Source organism: Pyrus communis, chromosome 13 (assembly GCF_041283825.1).
Source record: "Pyrus communis isolate YQ-2024b chromosome 13, ASM4128382v1, whole genome shotgun sequence".
In the NCBI taxonomy this organism is placed as follows: Eukaryota; Viridiplantae; Streptophyta; class Magnoliopsida; order Rosales; family Rosaceae; genus Pyrus; species Pyrus communis.
Genome location: NC_142577.1, coordinates 28,626,440 through 28,644,120, shown reverse-complemented (window position 1 = coordinate 28,644,120; position 17,681 = coordinate 28,626,440). Strand labels below are relative to the sequence as shown.

Here is a 17,681-nt window from a genome sequence, read left to right as displayed (position 1 = left end):
TTTAGATTAAAATGTTCATAAAATTAATTTAGGATAGACTACATTTTTTTTAAGTTAGTTAAAAAAAATAGCCTAAATTCATTATTTAATAATCTAGGGCTAAAATTTTAGACCATAAGAGCAGCTCCAGCGGGAACAACTGCTCGAGGGACAGGCTGCGGAATAGGGCTTGATTGCTAGAGGGAGGAAGTCCAGCGTTGGCTGGCGAGCAAGCCCGAGCAGGCCCGAGCTCCAGGGCGGTGGATTCGTGCCAGCCCAAGCGCCCGAAGGCTGTTTGACATGGGCTGACATCATACGTCTATCGAGTGAATCAGAGGGCCACCAGACGACTGTACGACCTCCTGAACATCGTCATCGTCGTCCTCTTCTTCGTCATCGTCGTCCTTTTCACCCTCATCCGCGTCGTCGTCCTCGTCAGCGTCCTCCTCTTCTTCGTCTACGATATCGTCGGATTCGGACTCGGACTCGGACTGCGACTCGTACAGCTCCAATTGCTCGGCAGTCAAAGGCTTAACTTCTTTTTCCTCCACAACTTCCTCCATAGCCTTCATCCTCTTAAAGCTCACACAAATTTGCAAAGAAAATCTCTTCTTTGTATTCTTGAGAAAACGAATTGGGATTGGATTTGGGAGAGTGAATGAGATAGAGGGAAGGAGGGACGAGAGAGGCTGCGAATTGGGATTGGATTACAAATAAAATTATTTTATAAATAAATAAAATACTAATATTTTATTGCCAATTGCCAAGGCTATTCAAGTGCAACGGTGGAGATGCAAAAGGCGATTACTGTTTATTAATGGCAGTTACTATTCATTAGGTGGATTAAATAGTGAATAGCCTGGGGGGAGGGCTCCCACGTTGGAAGTGCTCTAAGGGTTTGAGCAGAAAAGCTGTTTCGGGCTTAAAACCTAAATTTTATGGGCTAAAAATTTTAGGTTTTAGGTCAAGGATTGGAGATAATCTTATGACAGTTGTACCATTCGCTGATATCGTCTCTTTCTAAGAAAATATTTTTCTTCGTTTATTGAATTCACAAGTTAGGTCCATTGAACCACACTTATAGCGGTTGGTTATGTCATTCTTGCTTAATATTCCCTTTATTTCCTGCTATTTTGAATCAATATCAGTGGAAAAATTAAGCATTGTGTTCGGTTGAATATCAATATTAAGGAAATCTCAAGAAAGACAAGGAAATTTTCTACTATTTTGAGGAAATCTCAAGGATATGAGAGAAGAAATCGCTTATTCACTCATTTTATATAGCTTATATGATTACATTCAGCATCAAATATCTTCATTAAAATTGCACATTTCCTTCTAATTTCACATTTAGATTTTGATCTACCCAATGTGATATCCATTACACATTTTATAATGCTTTCTCAATAAAGCGGGCAAATCACAGTATAATCTATCTTTTTGGAAGCGAGTCGTAACCCTTATGCAAAATAGATAGAACTGTTTTTTCTTCACGGTCACAATAAGCAAATCTATTAGTATATAACACTCGTTTATAAAAGACGAATAACTGACTTTATTAACGAGTGCGAGGCGATGCACTTCTAAGAGCTTTTTAAATCGGAATTCAAAGTTAGTGCGTTAAGCAAGCTCGTTTGTTGTAAGGCATTTCCCACCAATTAAAGAAAAATAAGAAACTTGTAAAAATGGCAATTTCTACTATACATTATACATTAAATTTGACAAAACTAAAATACATATCAAACATCAATGTCCGTGACCGGGTGTAGCCCGCGTCCGGAGCCCAACCCAGATTTGACGTCCTATAAATATATGAAAACTTAGCCGATAAGGAAACGAAACCGGGAGGCAGGTGATCTCGAAAACGACCCAACGAAGACGCGGCCCATTTGGTCTTTAATAACCAGCATGAAACCGCCACACTCCCAACCAACCGGAAGCTGATCGCTACTAGGAATCTTTAGACAATTTGCAGTTCCGTTGGATTGGGATTTTGGATTCGACGAATACGAGAATGCTTAGGATTTTCCGAAGAGCTGTCTAAGGTTTCAGCGCCTTGTCGTAGAACCCAGATACTTTCATCTGGGTTTTGTTGATTCGGCAAAGATGATGCTGCACTTTAATGACCCGGCAAAGTTGAAGACCAAGAAGGTAGCTTTTTTTTTTTTTTTTTTTTTGTTTGAGAGTTTGTCTTGAGCTTCTTGTTTTTTTCTTATTGGGGTCGTTGAATTCTGAGCTTATTGCATACCCAGCTGCTCAAATTCTCCATCTTTTCGATTTTGTGCGTAAACCCAGGTGGGTTTTCTGAAATTTTTTTGGGTTAATTAAGAAAACTTTGGGGATTAATTCATATAAATGCATGTGTCCAATAAATTATTCATCATTGTTACTTGTTCTTTGTGTTGTTAATGATATTGATACTAATTTCCCAAGTTTTGTGCTGTCAGATCGTGTTCGAGGAGGTTTACGCTGCTCGTGATTCCGCGACACTTGAGCAACTGAAAGAATTGAGCTCTAAGCGCAGAATTCTTGAGGAGTCCATCAATGAGAGCAGCTCCATCAATGGCGCCATTGCAAGAGAAATGTCCGGAGGGCTAACTTCTCGTAATCAACAGGTAATTTTTTGGTATGGCACTTGGTATTTCGAAGACGCCTTAGTTTTTACTTGCAGATTAATGCCACTTTATGAAAGTTTTGACATTGGCACTATACAACAGGTAATTTTTTGGTATGACATAGGCAAATTCTTTGGTATGACATAGGCAAATTCTGCCTGCATTCAGGTTCTTTAATTTCGGTATGGATGCATTTTTGTTGAATTCGTGCCACTGTTTATGGTAATCTAATACTAGTTTAATTCCGTCCTTCAATCTGAATGTATTTCAGGTTGTGAGATAATATTATATGGAGAACTTTTCGTGTTTTTAGTACAAATTAATTCCTTCTGTTTGCATCTAGTGAATTATGTAATCCAGTCTCTGATGGCATTTGCTGTCCTGCTATGTCTCAGGTTCTTCACAACCTTGAACTGTATCTTCCCTTGTTGGAAAATTTGATTTTGCACGTTGATCGGGTCAAGAGCCACCACCAGATAGTTCGATGGACTTCAGAACTTAAGATACAATGGACTAGTGCTCTTAGTTCATCTTTTTTTTTTAACTTAATAGGATCAAAATATTTTCAAATCAACAACTTGCGGTTTGAGTTGTGCATGACCCTTTTCCTTTATGGCGCAATCCTTAGGGAGAGGGCATTAGAAGTTCTTCCTGCAGGTAGGGATAGGGCACTAGTGCTCTTACCTTCATTTTTCACTTCTAAGATTTGTATTTTTTTTTTTTTTTTGACTTTTAAGACCAAGGGTGTAACATTAACTAACTGGTTTCTTCGCACTGTCATAGACCTAGTGCAATCTGCCACATTATTCCGAGAAGCTGCTGGTGTTTTTCATCACCTTGCTCATCAAGTTATTCCTTTTCTACAACACTCATTGATTGGGGAAAGGCCACCAGAAGTTGTCTCATCAGTGTCCGCTGTCATGAGCCTCATTTGTTTGGGCGATGCCCAGGTCAGCCTTCCTTTCGTCGCTAGTTTTCCTTGTTGAGGTTTCGTGACAGAATTGCGGATGTTTGCTTGTTCTTTGTGATAATTTATGTTCATTATGAAAATGTAACAGGCCGTAACAATTAAAAGGGCCAAAGAGAAGGGTACTACTGTTGGTCTTTTGGCAAAGTTGCACCATGGTATTGTAGAATTGCTTGATGAAGCTGCAGGTGTTTTGCATACAGCAAGGGAATGTAAAGACACTTCTTTGGATGTTGCGGTATGTCTATATTTACAGTTTTATTCTACGATATATTCATCTCAATTTTTGGTGAACAATGCTTGAATGTGTTCACTCTTTCCGGTTTCTGCAGGACTTTATATCATCCTGCAAAATGCTACACGAGTTACAAGCCCAGAAATACTTTGCGGAAACCCTAAAGAGTTCCAACCAATTCGGGGTTGCTGTTGCAGTTCTTCGATTCACACTGACTAATGTGAAAAAGAACATGCCGGGCAAAGAATCGTGGAAGTCTGTTCTCAAAGAGGAAATTGACAATTTTTCCGAATTGCTCAGAAAGCACGAACATGAAAATGAATTTGTTTGGCACGAGAAAGTCCCCTCGGAGGAAACGTTGTTGCCAAAACCCGAAGGTAACAAAATCGCAAACATAATCCCTTATCAACCGAAAACATGGGAAAGACAGCTTACCTTCAAGATTTGAGTGTACAAAGAGAAGCCAGTTCTTGTAAAGTATGTCCTGTCTCAGGCGAAGCAACTCAAAATTAAGATTACTAGGTTAAGATTAGTGGCTTCCGCGTTCAATTTGTTGACACACAAGGGTGGTAGAAACGTTTAAGTGTTGCTCCCTCGGTTACACAAAACATGTAACGTTTTTGAGATTTGATTAGAGGAAGGTTTTGCCGGTTTGTTGAGCTGCATGTTCTAAAACTTTTTTGTGTGATTGGTGCCTATAGCCTATAGGGTTGCAACTTTTTAACGGATTTCTCCTACAAAATATCTGTAACTTGTGCATTACATAACGGTGTGATAGTCACACTAAATAATTACTTAAACTCACGCTTCACTGATTCTGCTTTTTGGCTTATGTTCATCGTAATTGTGAAAGAAAAAAAAGACTAATTCTAGTGTGTTTACCAAACACTAAAGAGACTCCAACTTTTTCTAATAACTGCTTTTTTTAGAAGCTGTACCAAACTGGCACTAAATATTTCAACTCATGCTTCACGAGAGCACTTCTTTAAGCATATTTTAATAAATAAAAAAATTAAAGAGAGGATTCAAATTCTATTTTAAACTAATTTAAATTACAATATAAAGATTTAAATTGAAAAATATGTTCGTTTCGGGCAATGCAAGTGCAACTAATTTGGTTTCATTCTTTGGTAATCCAATGACCCAAAATTAGAATAATAATACTAAAAACTCGCATTTACTTAGAAATTAGAAGGAAAAAAAATTAGTAATTATTAATTAAATTTCATGTTGTTGTGGGTGAGCCCGTGGCAAGTGGCAGCTTAAAATCCAATTGAATTATTTTAAGGAATTTAATTTAAATTAATAATAAAGTAATCAACTTTGCAATTCGCGGGAAGAACATCGCCATGGCGGCCGCTGCTCAGTGCAGCTCTCTTCTCTGCTCCTGCAGCAGACGACCATGCACAACCAGAACACCCAAACAATTGAAGCTTTCGACTTCCAGGTTCTCTCTCTCTCTCTCTCTCTCTCTCTCTCTCTCTCTCTCTCAGAGACCTGAATTGTCAATTTAAATACATATTTTCAGGACTGGTAGGGTTGTTTCCGCTGTGGTTTCTGCAGAAAACACAGTTCACTCGAGCTTCTCTGGCACTGATGGGTTCAAGCTCACTTATTTGGAGGTGGGTTTTCAATTTTCTTATCAGTACTTCCTAAATTTGATTAATTTTGGTGGGTAATTTGGATTTTGGAATCCCCTGGCTTTATGATGCTGCCAAGAAGTTTTTGAAGAATTTCCAAGCACTCCCTTAATTCCAAATACAATTTTCTGAAGTGAATTGCCTTCAATTTTCCGTTTTAATTATGCAAATGTTGAGAATGTTGTGGAGTTGATAGGCCTGTTTTGATTGGGTTTGCAACTTTAGTGCAGCTAACTGACATTCCACAAGTTGATTGCTTGCTTATTACCCAAAGCCTTGATATCACTGCCATTTGAAGACGTTAAAGCCCCTCTTCGAGAAGTACCCGAATCTTAGAGTTGTTGGATTTAGTGGCCAAATAATGTGCAATTTGCCAAAGCTTTTCGGTGCATAAAATAAACAAAGAAAAGTTTGGTGGACATCATTATGAGTAGAGACAAAATGATGATGGTTGTAAGAAAAAAGTAAAGGTGGTTGTTTTTTTATTCGGCTCCGTTGAATGTGGCTTTTATGATTATGGCAGCAATTATGATGTTGGGGAAGAAAAGGTGAGTGGCTTGTGTTGATGTGTGCGGCCGAAAGAAAGGAGAGTTGAGAGAGCAGAATAAAGAGAGCTCATTTTCGGTGTGAAGAAGGGAGAGAAGTGAGAGCTCTTTGTGGCAGAGAGGAAGAGAGAGTTGCAGTGAAAGAGAGCATCCAAGGGGGAGAGCATTCGGCTCTCCCATGGAAAAGGTTGAACATGGGTTGAGAGAAAATCAAGAGAGCTAGAGTGAAAAGTATTCTAGTGAAAGAACTCTTGGGGTAGAGTGCGGCTCTTGGGAAAATTATGTGAGTGGGTGTACAAGGGATATGGGATTGGGTTATGTCGATTTAACTCATGTATACTTGTACTGTTATTCTCATAGTGAAGAGCAATATCTCTCCGGGGATGTAGGCAGTTTTTTGCCGAACCTCGTAAATTTCTTTGTGTCTTTATTTCTTGTATTTTAAACTATTCAACTGTGTGTGATTTTGGTGAGGTTGTAATCTGAATCTCGGTTCCGCACTAACGAACGGGCCAAGGCACAACAATTGGTATCAGAGCATCGTTAGGGGCCTTGGTTCGTTGGAGGTCCAGATTTGTTGTTCACCATGGAATTTTCAGTTGAGCAGTTTAAAGGGAGAGACGGTTTTGCTCTTGGTAAAGGAGAGTAATGGAAGCCTGAAGAAATGGAAGCCGTGTTTAGGGATGCTTGGATCAACTGCGAAAGTTGATGTTGAGGAAGAAGACAAAGGCCTCTTTCTTCTTACCTCACTTTCAGATTTGTACGAGAACCTTGTGAAACTTTACTCCAAGGAAAGAAACAGTAAGTTTGGAGCAGGTGCAAGCTTCTTTGGTGTGGAATGATACACACAAGAGACCATGGATGATGGTGGGCACAAGACTGCTTAAGCTATTCAAGGTTGAAATCGTGGAAGAAAATTGGAAAGAGGATCTGAGAGAGACAGCAGGTTCGGATCCGGTTCCGGAGGCAAGGGTCCACAGTGCTACGGGTGCAAGGCCGGGTTAGCAAGTTTGTGGTGGAAGACTTTGAGTATGCCCTCTAGGTACTCAAAGCAACACTTCTCCTGGTGATGTTTAGTCTCAAGTGTTGCAGGGGTTTTGCAGCAGGTGGAGCTATGGGATTCACAGGTGATGAGAAGGTCCTGAGGTAGGAGGAAGTGTGGGAATTTTGTCTGGCTCGATGGGTTGTTGCTGGAAATAGGCGCGCTGACGAGTTTCCAGGTTGCAGACAATGAAGAGGAGGAAAACCTGCTGGAGGAGACGAGGATGTGTTGAGATCTTGTCTGAAGCTAAATGGTGATTTTTAGCTTGCAGCAGCTGCACATGCATTGGCAGTGACTGAATCGGAACAGGACCAACGAGGTTGATTCAAAGTGTGCATGCTGGTACGTAAGGCCAATGGACTTTGGTACAGTGTTGATTCGAGTCTCTGTGATGTTTTCGGAATTTGGCCAAGGTGGAGATTGTTGGATTTAGTGGCCAAATAATGTGCAATTTGCCAAAGCTTTTCGGTGCATAAAATAAACAAAGAAAAGTTTGGTGGACATCATTATGAGTAGAGACAAAATGATGATGGTTGTAAGAAAAAAGTAAAGGTGGTTGTTTTTTTATTCGGCTCCGTTGAATGTGACTTTTATGATTATGGCAGCAATTATGATGTTGGGGAAGAAAAGGTGAGTGGCCTTGTGTTGATGTGTGCGGCCGAAAGAAAGGAGAGTTGAGAGAGCAGAATAAAGAGAGCTCATTTTCGGTGTGAAGAAGGGAGAGAAGTGAGAGCTCTTTGTGGCAGAGAGGAAGAGAGAGTTGCAGTGAAAGAGAGCATCCAAGGGGGAGAGCATTCGGCTCTCCCATGGAAAAGGTTGAACATGGTTGAGAGAAAATCAAGAGAGCTATAGTGAAAAGTATTCTAGTGAAAGAACTCTTGGGGTAGAGTGAGGCTCTTGGGAAAATTCTGTGAGTGGGTGTACAAGGGATATGGGATTGGGTTATGTCGATTTAACTCATGTATATTTGTACTGTTATTCTCATAGTGAAGAGCAATATCTCTCCGGGGACGTAGGCAGTTTTTTGCCGAACCTCGTAAATTTCTCTGTGTCTTTATTTCTTGTATTTTAAATTATTCAACTGTGTGTGATTTTGGTGAGGTTGTAATCTGAATCTCGGTTCCGCACTAACGAACGGGCCAAGGCACAACAAGAGTAATAGCTACGCCAAATGCTAAGCAGCCCTTGTTGGATCCCCTTTTCACCAATGTAAGTAGCTCGTTGAATTTTATTTTTATCTTTAATATATGCTCTTTGTTCACTTGACGTACTAACGTTCTTTATAGTCACTGACTCACCATGAAAGAAATTAGCACGTACGGACATTCTTTAAATAATTGTACTGAAATTACATTCAGAATCATGAATTAATGATGACCAATGCATTGTTTCTGAAGAACTAATGTAGTTTTTGCAATTCGGGTAATTAGGCTGCAGTATTGGGTTTATTCTACATTTCTTACTCCTCAACTTTCGGTTATTTAATGTTCTGCTAAGATGGTGGACATGACTGTACAAAAATTTCATGCCAAAATCATATCTTTCTTAACAACTGAAGTTACCGAACCTTAATGTCATTTGGTTCAACTTGGCTCAATTGTTTCTGAAACTTGCAATACTGGCATTCAAGATAACTTTAGTTCAGAAGCATAAATTCAGTGTCATATTCTATATTTTTTGAGATTTACGTTAATTCTTTTAGGTAACATATTTAGAACCTGGTCATAGCTCTGTTATTGAGGCAAGAAATGGTTCTACAGTCAAAGTTCAGGCCACTGCAGGGCCAGTTCTAGGTCCTCTTTGGCAGCGCTCTGAAAATGGGTAAGGTTTTGCCTTTTGATCACCATTGTGACAAAAGTGAATTCCATTTTCAAGGGACGCTACGGTTTTTTTCTGGTGTAATATGTTTTGTTGTCTATATAGTTAAGCGGATTTTAACTAGATGTTATCGTTTATTTAATATGTGACCAGATATCTTGTCATCACTCCAGAAGGAAAAGGTACACTTTACTATGAACCCCATTGTGTATACAACACAAGTTCACTGGAGAGCGAAGGGGCTGACATTGTTATCACACCGGTCATAAAGCAGCTTCTGCCTAAATTTACATTGGTCTAAGGACAAGAAGTTGCACTTTGACTTGCAAAGCTGCTGAATGCCAAGTTCAAATTCTATTTACCTTAATACTAACATGTTGATGTAGATAAAGATTGTTTTATTGGACGCGTATCAACGCCTTTGTTTTACATTTTGTAGGGTCATTGTCCCGATGACAGATGGGACTTGGATGCCAAAGGGCTTCTTGCTAGTTGAGTTTCGGCTGAAGAAACAATCGAATCATTCAAGGTTGTTTTCTTCTTCTCATGGTATTTTTGCTGTGGTGAAGTATTAAGATTTTCCTGCAATATTATGACAATTGAAGTTGTGGTTATATTATGCAGGAACTTTTGTCCAAGGAATTACCAGATGCACAGGTACTGCAGCCAACTCCTGGTGTCCCGTTACAAATCCCGTTACAGCCAAATCTTCCGTGATATGTTTTCTGCAGATATACAGACACTGTAGCTCACTGAAAATATGTACACATCTCATCAAATTCGTAATTTGTAAATGGCTTTATTTTACTGATACAAATCCATTGTTTCCCCTTTAATCCGTCTTCAAATGCAACCCCCAATGGGCTTGGCCTCTGAGTTACATAAAGTGAACAAAATTCCACTTGGAATATCCATTCGGACAATTGGAGGCCCAATACTCTTGTTATAACTTTTGCTAGTAATAGATTGATGGCACTTAATAAATGACATGCTTACCAATTAGCATTTTTAAACAAACGATAAGATAACTTACATTAACCTATGGAGAGAAGAATTCGAAAATGGAAGGGCAAGTGGTCCTAAAAGTTACAGCCACTTGCCCAACTAGCTATTTCATTTAGTAAAGTTTTTTCTTCAAATTTGAAAGGAGTGCCAAACTGATACTACATGTTACACAACTCAAAATCTACACGAATATAGGATCTTATATGCACGAATAATGCATTTAACGTATTTTTGTTCATGTTTTGACAAATGATATGTCAATGATTATTTACATGTTTTATATCATTTTGTGTGTCGATAAGTTTGTGGGTTGACAAGAACACAACCCAAACATAAAAATGGGTAAATGCGACCATAACCCCTTGCTATCCCTAAAAGAGTCCACAATTAAAAAAAGAATAATGGAAAATACACATAGAATGGATCAAATATGATTGTAGTTTCCATGAAACAAATCAGTAATGAATTTGGACGAGTTGGCGTCCTCGATCAGGAGAGACTGAACCATTCCATGAAATTGCACCAAGCTATACATAAATGCATTTGGTCTTGTTTGTGTCCACAAGGGGATGAACATCTCATCGCAGCAAGTATTGACTTGCTAAGTTAGATTCACGAGGCCTACAAGTTCTTATATAATAACTGCATCATATAAATAATTTGAAAAACATTAACACGTTATAAGCATGTGACGGTGTGAGTGACTATCGACAATTGATGCATTATGAGTTCCACTCGCATTAACGACAGAGAATCAAGTCACTAAGTGTCGGCAAGGCCCCAAGCTCTTCTCAAAGAGCTTCGTGTAATGCATGGGATGGGGTGGCACCAACCAACCCTAGCGTTTTGTACGTCCTGATAATCCAAAGAGGTCTCTGATGTTGTTCCTTCATGGTGTTGCTGGCAACCACATCAGGCAGCTAGCCAGCACATCAATTTGGAATTGTACCCCGATCAACAGCCACCTCACTTGTAATATTCACTTCGATCGGAATATTATTTGGGTCAACTTCATGCTGTAATATTCAAACAAATAAAGGACAAATTAAGCTGTTAAAGATCTATATATGTAAACAAAAGACTATATGCGTATATATTTATTGGCAAGAGACACATCAAGCTGACAGTATATTCACGTCGTCGAAGTCTTTGACATTGAGAGGGTGGAAATTGGATAATAATGTAGTTTACCGGTGTAAATGTCAAATGGAAACTGCATGTATGCCATGTAATATTCATGCAATTATATCAAATTTTGGCACCCAGCTAGATACCGTATATCAAATATTTCTGTTTTCATTTGTAATGTGCATGGAAGATGGAATTCACCAATGTATTCAAGCAGGAAAGTGTCGAAAGAAAAAAAAAAATTCATTGATAGTGTGGGATTGATATTTAATCTCTCCATCATATCCACCGTTCAACTTAGAGAGAGAGAGAGAGAGAGTTAGTTCTGCATGATTCATGCAGGTAATAAAATATGAGCAATTCACCCAATTAACAATTATGCATGCCTTTGGTGTGGGAATGGACAAAATTTGTAATCTTGGGCATATTTGATAAGGTAACTAGAATATGCTTGGGAATATTTTTCTCGAGTCTCAAGTGATGGTGATCTCATCAGTTACAACTCTATTTATTATTATTAGATAATTTTAAATTTCGAGATATATATAGCGAATAGACACATATTTTAAAATTTAAATTCATTAATAAATAGGATTACGAACATTACACCACTTGAAGATGGTAAGCAAAAATACCGCTGAATATATGCTCAATATCCTCTTACAAACCAGAAAACGACTTTAGCATTGATTGCTTAATTCTTACCATTCTAATTTAATAAACAGCAAGAGGCACTTGGCCTTTAGATTCCCTGAAGGGACACACACACTCTCTCTCTCTTCTTTATCTTTGACTTATCCCCCACAACTCACATTCCAATTCCAAGCATCCATACCATATTCCATGCCCAATATCTAGAACACCTTTGAAGATGTTCCTAAACGGATCAATATTTCTTTTGCGTGCTTGAAAATACAAATAAATCTTGTACTTCTTTTGGAAAATCTGAAATGTGGCTTTATGTCGGTCATGCTAAAAGACTTGTAGGGTTTTTGTTGTTCCTTTTAAAATTTTAATCACTCAAGAAAGATCAAGCGTTGCTTGAGTGAATTCGAGTGTGGTTATAATCTAACAAAAACTAGGGTTTTAGTTTTCCAAATCCCACAACACGAAAACTGGTCAATGGACGATGACGTTTATTTGTGTCTTTTGGCTCTAAATACACAAATAATTTTGTCACTAAAGATCGAGTTGTTTATTTTCTTTATTTGCTGTGTTGTCATTGATCGTAAGGCACAAGTTTACTTTTTGTGTCAATATGTTAAGGCATGCTAAGTTCATCTGCTCTGCAAAGACGCCCTTAAATCCTAAAATAATACACGACATTGAGCAAAAAATAAAAAAATAAAGAAGAACATGAAAGCTTCATCGACATCTGATCAGAAACCCTAGACTTTTAGACAGACGTGACCTTCGTTATAAATTATTGTCCCACATCAAACCGCATATACGACTTCCCATCTGTGATCGAGCTGTGAATTATTTGTATGCCAGTTATGTTATGAAAAATATGAGGCCCCACATGAACCATCTAGCCTCTATTAATTAATCAGACCTAATTATCTAATCCGATCTAGTCTTTCTTAATTCATATGATGGAATCTTCGACAAGGCAAGATTCTTGAGGATCAGAATACCCTCCTGATTGGTACTTCTCCAGAAATATAAGTTTAATTAAAAAGTGGAGAAGCAAATTTCATTTTCTATAAATATATCAAAACTATTTAAATTAAAATTAATGTGCCTAAGTCACTTAGTCTTACGGTATAATGTATTCATCTTCATTTGTAAATGAAATGTCTTAAATTAAGTTCTCGTCAAATACGAATTTAAACCAAATTAACATGACTATCCTGTTGTGAGACTCAATCTCCTCCACAATAGGTTTTGTCCATAATACAAAGGAATATCCGAGTGTGAACCACCATAGCGGTGTAGTTCCGTATTTATTTTGTTTTCTTGTATACAAAACAATTGAATCGCAATGAAAGTAGCTTCAAGTACACCTTGTCTTCGGTGTTTTTTGTATTGACACACACAAAAAATGATAAACATTTTCGGGGGCCTAGCTAGTCGTACATGCATTCCTAAATCCGCCACGTTTTTCTAAAGGAAGATAGTCACCGCCGGTGCTTATGTGCCATGCCATGCATGCATTTAATAATTGGAAATCTTGTTTTCGATCCGTTTATTCTCTCCTTGTTTATATAACGAAGATCTTAAAGGTTGATCAAGATGATGAGATTTAAGTCGATGTCTTATTGTGGATGTGAACATTGTGAGTAATTATGTTGTCACTAAGCTAATCTAAATGGGTGTTTAGAATTATCACGCCTTAATTTGTAGTTTAGAATGAAAGGCTTTGGTGATCTGTACAAAGTATAGGTCAAATATTAAGGACAGGATCTAGAAATTAGAGATTTGCATTATTGTTCATCTTATTAAGTGACATATGCCCTAATGAAATTATTGACCCTTCATGATTTTCTGAAACTTATCCTTAACCATTGGAATTTGGAACAGTCAAATACATGTTACAATTTCTTGGAAGAGGATCCTCTTTGGATTCACTTTGTGAGGATCTTAGAGATTTCCACATCCTAGTCGTCTCGTATATCGTACAGTTAGTTTTTATCAAATACTATTTGTGTTTAATTTTAAATAAAAAAAGGTTAAATGATTTCTGACCGCATAATACATAATGAATGATTAAGATATGAGGATCCTCCGAATAGGATCCAATTCCCAATTTCTTTTCAAATGATCAGCATAACTTTTATTCAAAGGGATTTACATCTTTTAATAAAACGTATACTGGTTGCGGAGCTTATTAAAATCCAACTTCAATGATCTCAATTTTTTTTTATTTTTTACTGACAAAGCATTCTTGCAAAAAATCATTTCAATCCGAAATTATTTACTCATTGGATTGTAAGGATAAAATTTTAATGTTTTTTGAACATAATATTCGTCAATTTATTTGAACTCAATTAGATCTCTCGAACATTTCAGATTTGGCTAATACTTGCAAGGATAATCTATAAAGTGCAACATGAAAGCAGACTATTCGAATCATTGAAATTTGATATGAAATAAGTCACACAAACTAGTTCTTATCGAAACATGGGGTGGGCCCCACATGACTTGTTGATATGTCACCGTCTCACTAATAATTTTTCCGTGCAGAAAAGTTATCCAGATCTAGCTTCCCAGAATCCAATCCATAACTCAAACTTGATATGTGGTGGATTTATTAGAAAACATTATACATATGTGAACACATGTGTTCCATGCACATCCACCAAACTATTAAGTTTCATCATTATTTTTCTTCCTTGGTGCGAAGGAACAAGCAACAATCGCATGAGGCCCAGTCTCCACGCAACCACATTTTCTATGATTAATTTGTGGGCAACAATGGCCGAACAGAAGAGATTTGAGTAGATCTGCAACATCTGTGATTTTCCTTATTTTCTTGGGTAGGAAGATTTCTCGTGGGTCAAGATTCTTGCATTGCCATTTTTATATTTTTTTGGTAGACTTTGACGCAAAGAAGTATACTATTCCATTTCCTCTTTGTCATTTGTCAATAAAGCTATAACTCCCTCCCGAAGTCATATATACCTTTCACCAAACCTTAGCCAGTTGGACAAATTCAGATGTGGAAAATTAGCCACTGGTAAAAGTAACTCACAAATGAAGTAATTATCACGTAAACGACACGTTAAGTTCGTAAAATACGTTATTATTACGTGATGAAACCTAACTCTGATATCAATTGTTAAAAACCAATGAATTGAATTTACCTTTAAAAACCGACTTTAAGCATATGATGTGAAAGATTTTTAAATCATGTCAAGATAACAACTGTTTTTACAATATATAATGTCCTCGCATCTAGATAATTCAAACATAAAATCACCTCCAAACTCGTACATATTCATTACACTTTCGTATTCAACGTCAGCTGAAAAACATCTGTAGGATATAACAAACAATATAACATTAACATTGTTTTTGGTCTTGCTTCCAAATTCTGTATATAACTTATTCAAATTCAAAACTTCTACTGTCACTGTCCCTCGTATCCAACACCTCTACATCTTCATACTTCGTAAACAACAGGAGGGAACAACAAAACAGGGTAAGAAACAAAGGTCAGAATGATGGGTGTGGTGGTAAATCAGAAACGACTTTCTACAAGGCTGGTTACAAAAATTTTACACCATTCTCACAAATTTAAAACGCAGGGGATATATGGGTGTGAGTGGAGGATGACGTAGCGGTCGAATTGGAGTGACCGCGGCCTTCGCTGTGGCTGACCCTTTCGTCTGAATGAGAGGGTTCGGGTTGCTTTAGCCGCAGTCTTTGGACTGGCGGTGAGACCTGTGTGACAGCAGGAGTTGAAGCCACAGGTGCATATATTCCATTATTGGCTGCCTCCCCGGAAGCAGTGGTTGCTGCCACTGCTGCGTAGTCCTGGGGTGGCACCCAAATGCCTCCCACAACCACAAATTGCGGTGCTTGTGCGGCGTTGTTGTTGCCGCGCATTGTTGGAGTCGGTCTTCTAGTGTGCAAACGATATTTCTGCAAACAACGAAAGACGATCGAAATTATGCTCTGCAGAATCAGCTAAATGAAAATTCACAATTTATTGTTGATCGGACAAGACAATGCATGCTTCTTATGTGCCTATGTTTTAAAGGACATCGACTCTTGCTTGCACATAGAGAGGCACCTTTAGTGACGAATTAAAACAGATAGATAATCACATATACAAACCTGCAAATGGCTTTTGACTTCATCATTAGTAAGTCCATCAACCTTCATTAACTCTCTAATTTGTTTGGGTGTAGCAGCTGCAAGAAAAAACCACATCAAACACACATCCAATACAATCCAATCCAACATGCATCCAATCATATTAAATAACATATCCAACTAAATTAATCTCAATTCCATACCATGTGAACCACCAAGCTGTTGAAGAGCATTTAAGAACCGGCGGTGCAACTCCGGCGACCAGTTCCGCCTTTGTTTCCTCTGACCCTGTCCATCTTTCTCTTCTTTCTTCTTGTTCTCACCACTGCCTCCGCTCACGGTGTCCGTGGTGGAACTAGTCGCCGCAGCCGAGGAAGGTTGTTTAGCCACCGGTACATTAGTCTTCCCAATGTCTTTCTCCTTTTGGAAAGGCTGAAAAGCACCTCCATTTCTATTTACCTCCATAACTAAAGCCTTCCTAGGCAATTCCTGCAATGACCCAACACCCCAAAAATCAATACTTTCCTACTCTTTCACCTCAAATTTTCTCGGCAACCAAACAAAAGGGCAGTCACAAAATTCACCAAAGTTGATAAAGGTAGAGTCTTTTTTGTACCTCCTTGAGTGGTGCATCTGGGGTTGTATTCCAAAGCTGTACAGATCTAAGCCAGTCTGATTTTTTCTTATCACCTCCTGCAATCTTATCATCCTTCTCATTGTCCTTCGCCTCCTGAGACTCGTGCACTTCATCGTCCTCAGTATCAGAAGATGAAGTCCTTTTTAATGGAATAAATTCCTCAAAAACATGCCCCTCACTCGAAGTCTGCTGAGAACACTCAGATTGTCCATGCATATAATCTGCGGTTGTATCTGAAACCTGCTGCTTACACCTCTCAATAGCTGCAAAAATACCCAGAAAAACCCAAATCGGAAAATAAAAACCAGAACAAACCCACAAAAATTCAAGCAAAAGAAACGAACTTTCCGACCTAGAACACAAAAATTAAGCTAAAAATTGAAAAGGGTCTGTGTTGTCTGCAGTACCATGGGTGACAAGCTCGTAGCAGAGAGGGAGCTCTCTCTTAAAAACTTGAATCTTATGCATCTCCTTCTCCAAAGCCTTGACATACTCACGGAAACCTAACTTTGAAGAAGCCTGCATTTCTTCTGTGGACTCCATAGCTGAAAAGCTTTTGCTTTTATCTTTTGGGTTTCTGGGTTCTTCAGATCCTCTGTCTTTATCTGGTCCTTTCCGTGGACTCAGAAATGGGGGTTGAGAATGTAGGATGGGTGAGATTATAAGGGAGCAGGTGGGTGTGCGGGAGCGGGTGTCCAGAGCATAGATAGAAACGAACAAGGAGAATTGGGGCAAATGAGAGCTTCTTCTCAGAGACGCATATGGGATCTAAGCAGAATCAGAAAACGGAATAATCCACAAATTAGACTTAGAAACCCAAAAAAAGGAAAAAAAGATTGAATTTTTAAGGGTTTTTAGAGAGAGAGAGAGAGAGAGAGATGTCGAGGTCGTGCCGTCGCGTACAACGAATCTGTCGGAGGTTGAATATTCGGTGGTATTCGCATTTGATTCGATTTTCTATGCCTATCCTATGGGCTGGCGCTGATGTCACCGCCCTTGGCACCTAATTTTCCTTTTTTGGTGCCGAGAGCGTGCTTCACAGGCGTTCCCACGACGCGTGTGATTAGGCGTCAGTGGCTGTGGCCTTTCACGTCCTCTGAGGGCCAACTGCTTCCCATCCCCATCCACACTGCCGTCTGTTTACGCTACGTTTCATCATTACTGCATCCACGCGCTTCCGTCGGTCGCTGGCCAATGAGATTCTGACACGCTCATATTCTCAGACGGATCGAGAATATGCATCCCAGGATTCTGGATGGGCGGCGATTCCATGGAGCTGTGCGTTCAGATTCTACGGACGGCTTGGTAT

The 17,681-nt window shown here is 38.8% G+C and overlaps 2 protein-coding genes and 1 pseudogene across 4 annotated transcripts; 2 read left to right on the top strand and 1 right to left on the bottom strand.

The window, feature by feature from the left end:
- Positions 1-1,717: 1,717 nt before the first annotated feature.
- On the top strand, positions 1,718-4,455 carry LOC137738024 (Endosomal targeting BRO1-like domain-containing protein). 2 transcript variants are annotated; one of them, XM_088683510.1, is made up of 7 exons: positions 1,809-2,130; positions 2,232-2,274; positions 2,427-2,594; positions 2,990-3,251; positions 3,378-3,544; positions 3,653-3,799; positions 3,894-4,455. In XM_088683510.1, exons 3-7 carry the CDS (start codon positions 2,562-2,564, stop codon positions 4,242-4,244), a joined length of 960 nt encoding a protein of 319 aa, XP_088539636.1. In that variant the 5' UTR covers positions 1,809-2,130; positions 2,232-2,274; positions 2,427-2,561; the 3' UTR covers positions 4,245-4,455. The 2 variants fall into 2 exon arrangements, with proteins under 2 accessions (XP_068333726.1, XP_088539636.1); XM_068477625.2 differs by lacking the exon at positions 2,232-2,274 and having other exon boundaries at positions 1,718-2,130.
- Positions 4,456-7,378: 2,923 nt separating this feature from the next.
- Positions 7,379-9,677, top strand: LOC137736672 (uncharacterized; annotated as a pseudogene). The gene is made up of 6 exons (XR_015955270.1): positions 7,379-7,436; positions 8,168-8,232; positions 8,726-8,844; positions 8,995-9,186; positions 9,281-9,370; positions 9,466-9,677. The product of XR_015955270.1 is annotated as an uncharacterized LOC137736672 (transcript).
- A 5,215-nt stretch (positions 9,678-14,892) lies between these two features.
- On the bottom strand, positions 14,893-17,524 carry LOC137736671 (transcription factor HHO3). The gene is made up of 5 exons (XM_068475908.2): positions 16,780-17,524; positions 16,352-16,635; positions 15,939-16,224; positions 15,757-15,833; positions 14,893-15,561 (listed from the first exon to the last, which is right to left on the bottom strand). The coding sequence occupies exons 1-5, from the start codon at positions 16,913-16,915 to the stop codon at positions 15,214-15,216; spliced, it is 1,131 nt and encodes a 376-aa protein (XP_068332009.2). The 5' UTR covers positions 16,916-17,524; the 3' UTR covers positions 14,893-15,213.
- Positions 17,525-17,681: the final 157 nt, after the last annotated feature.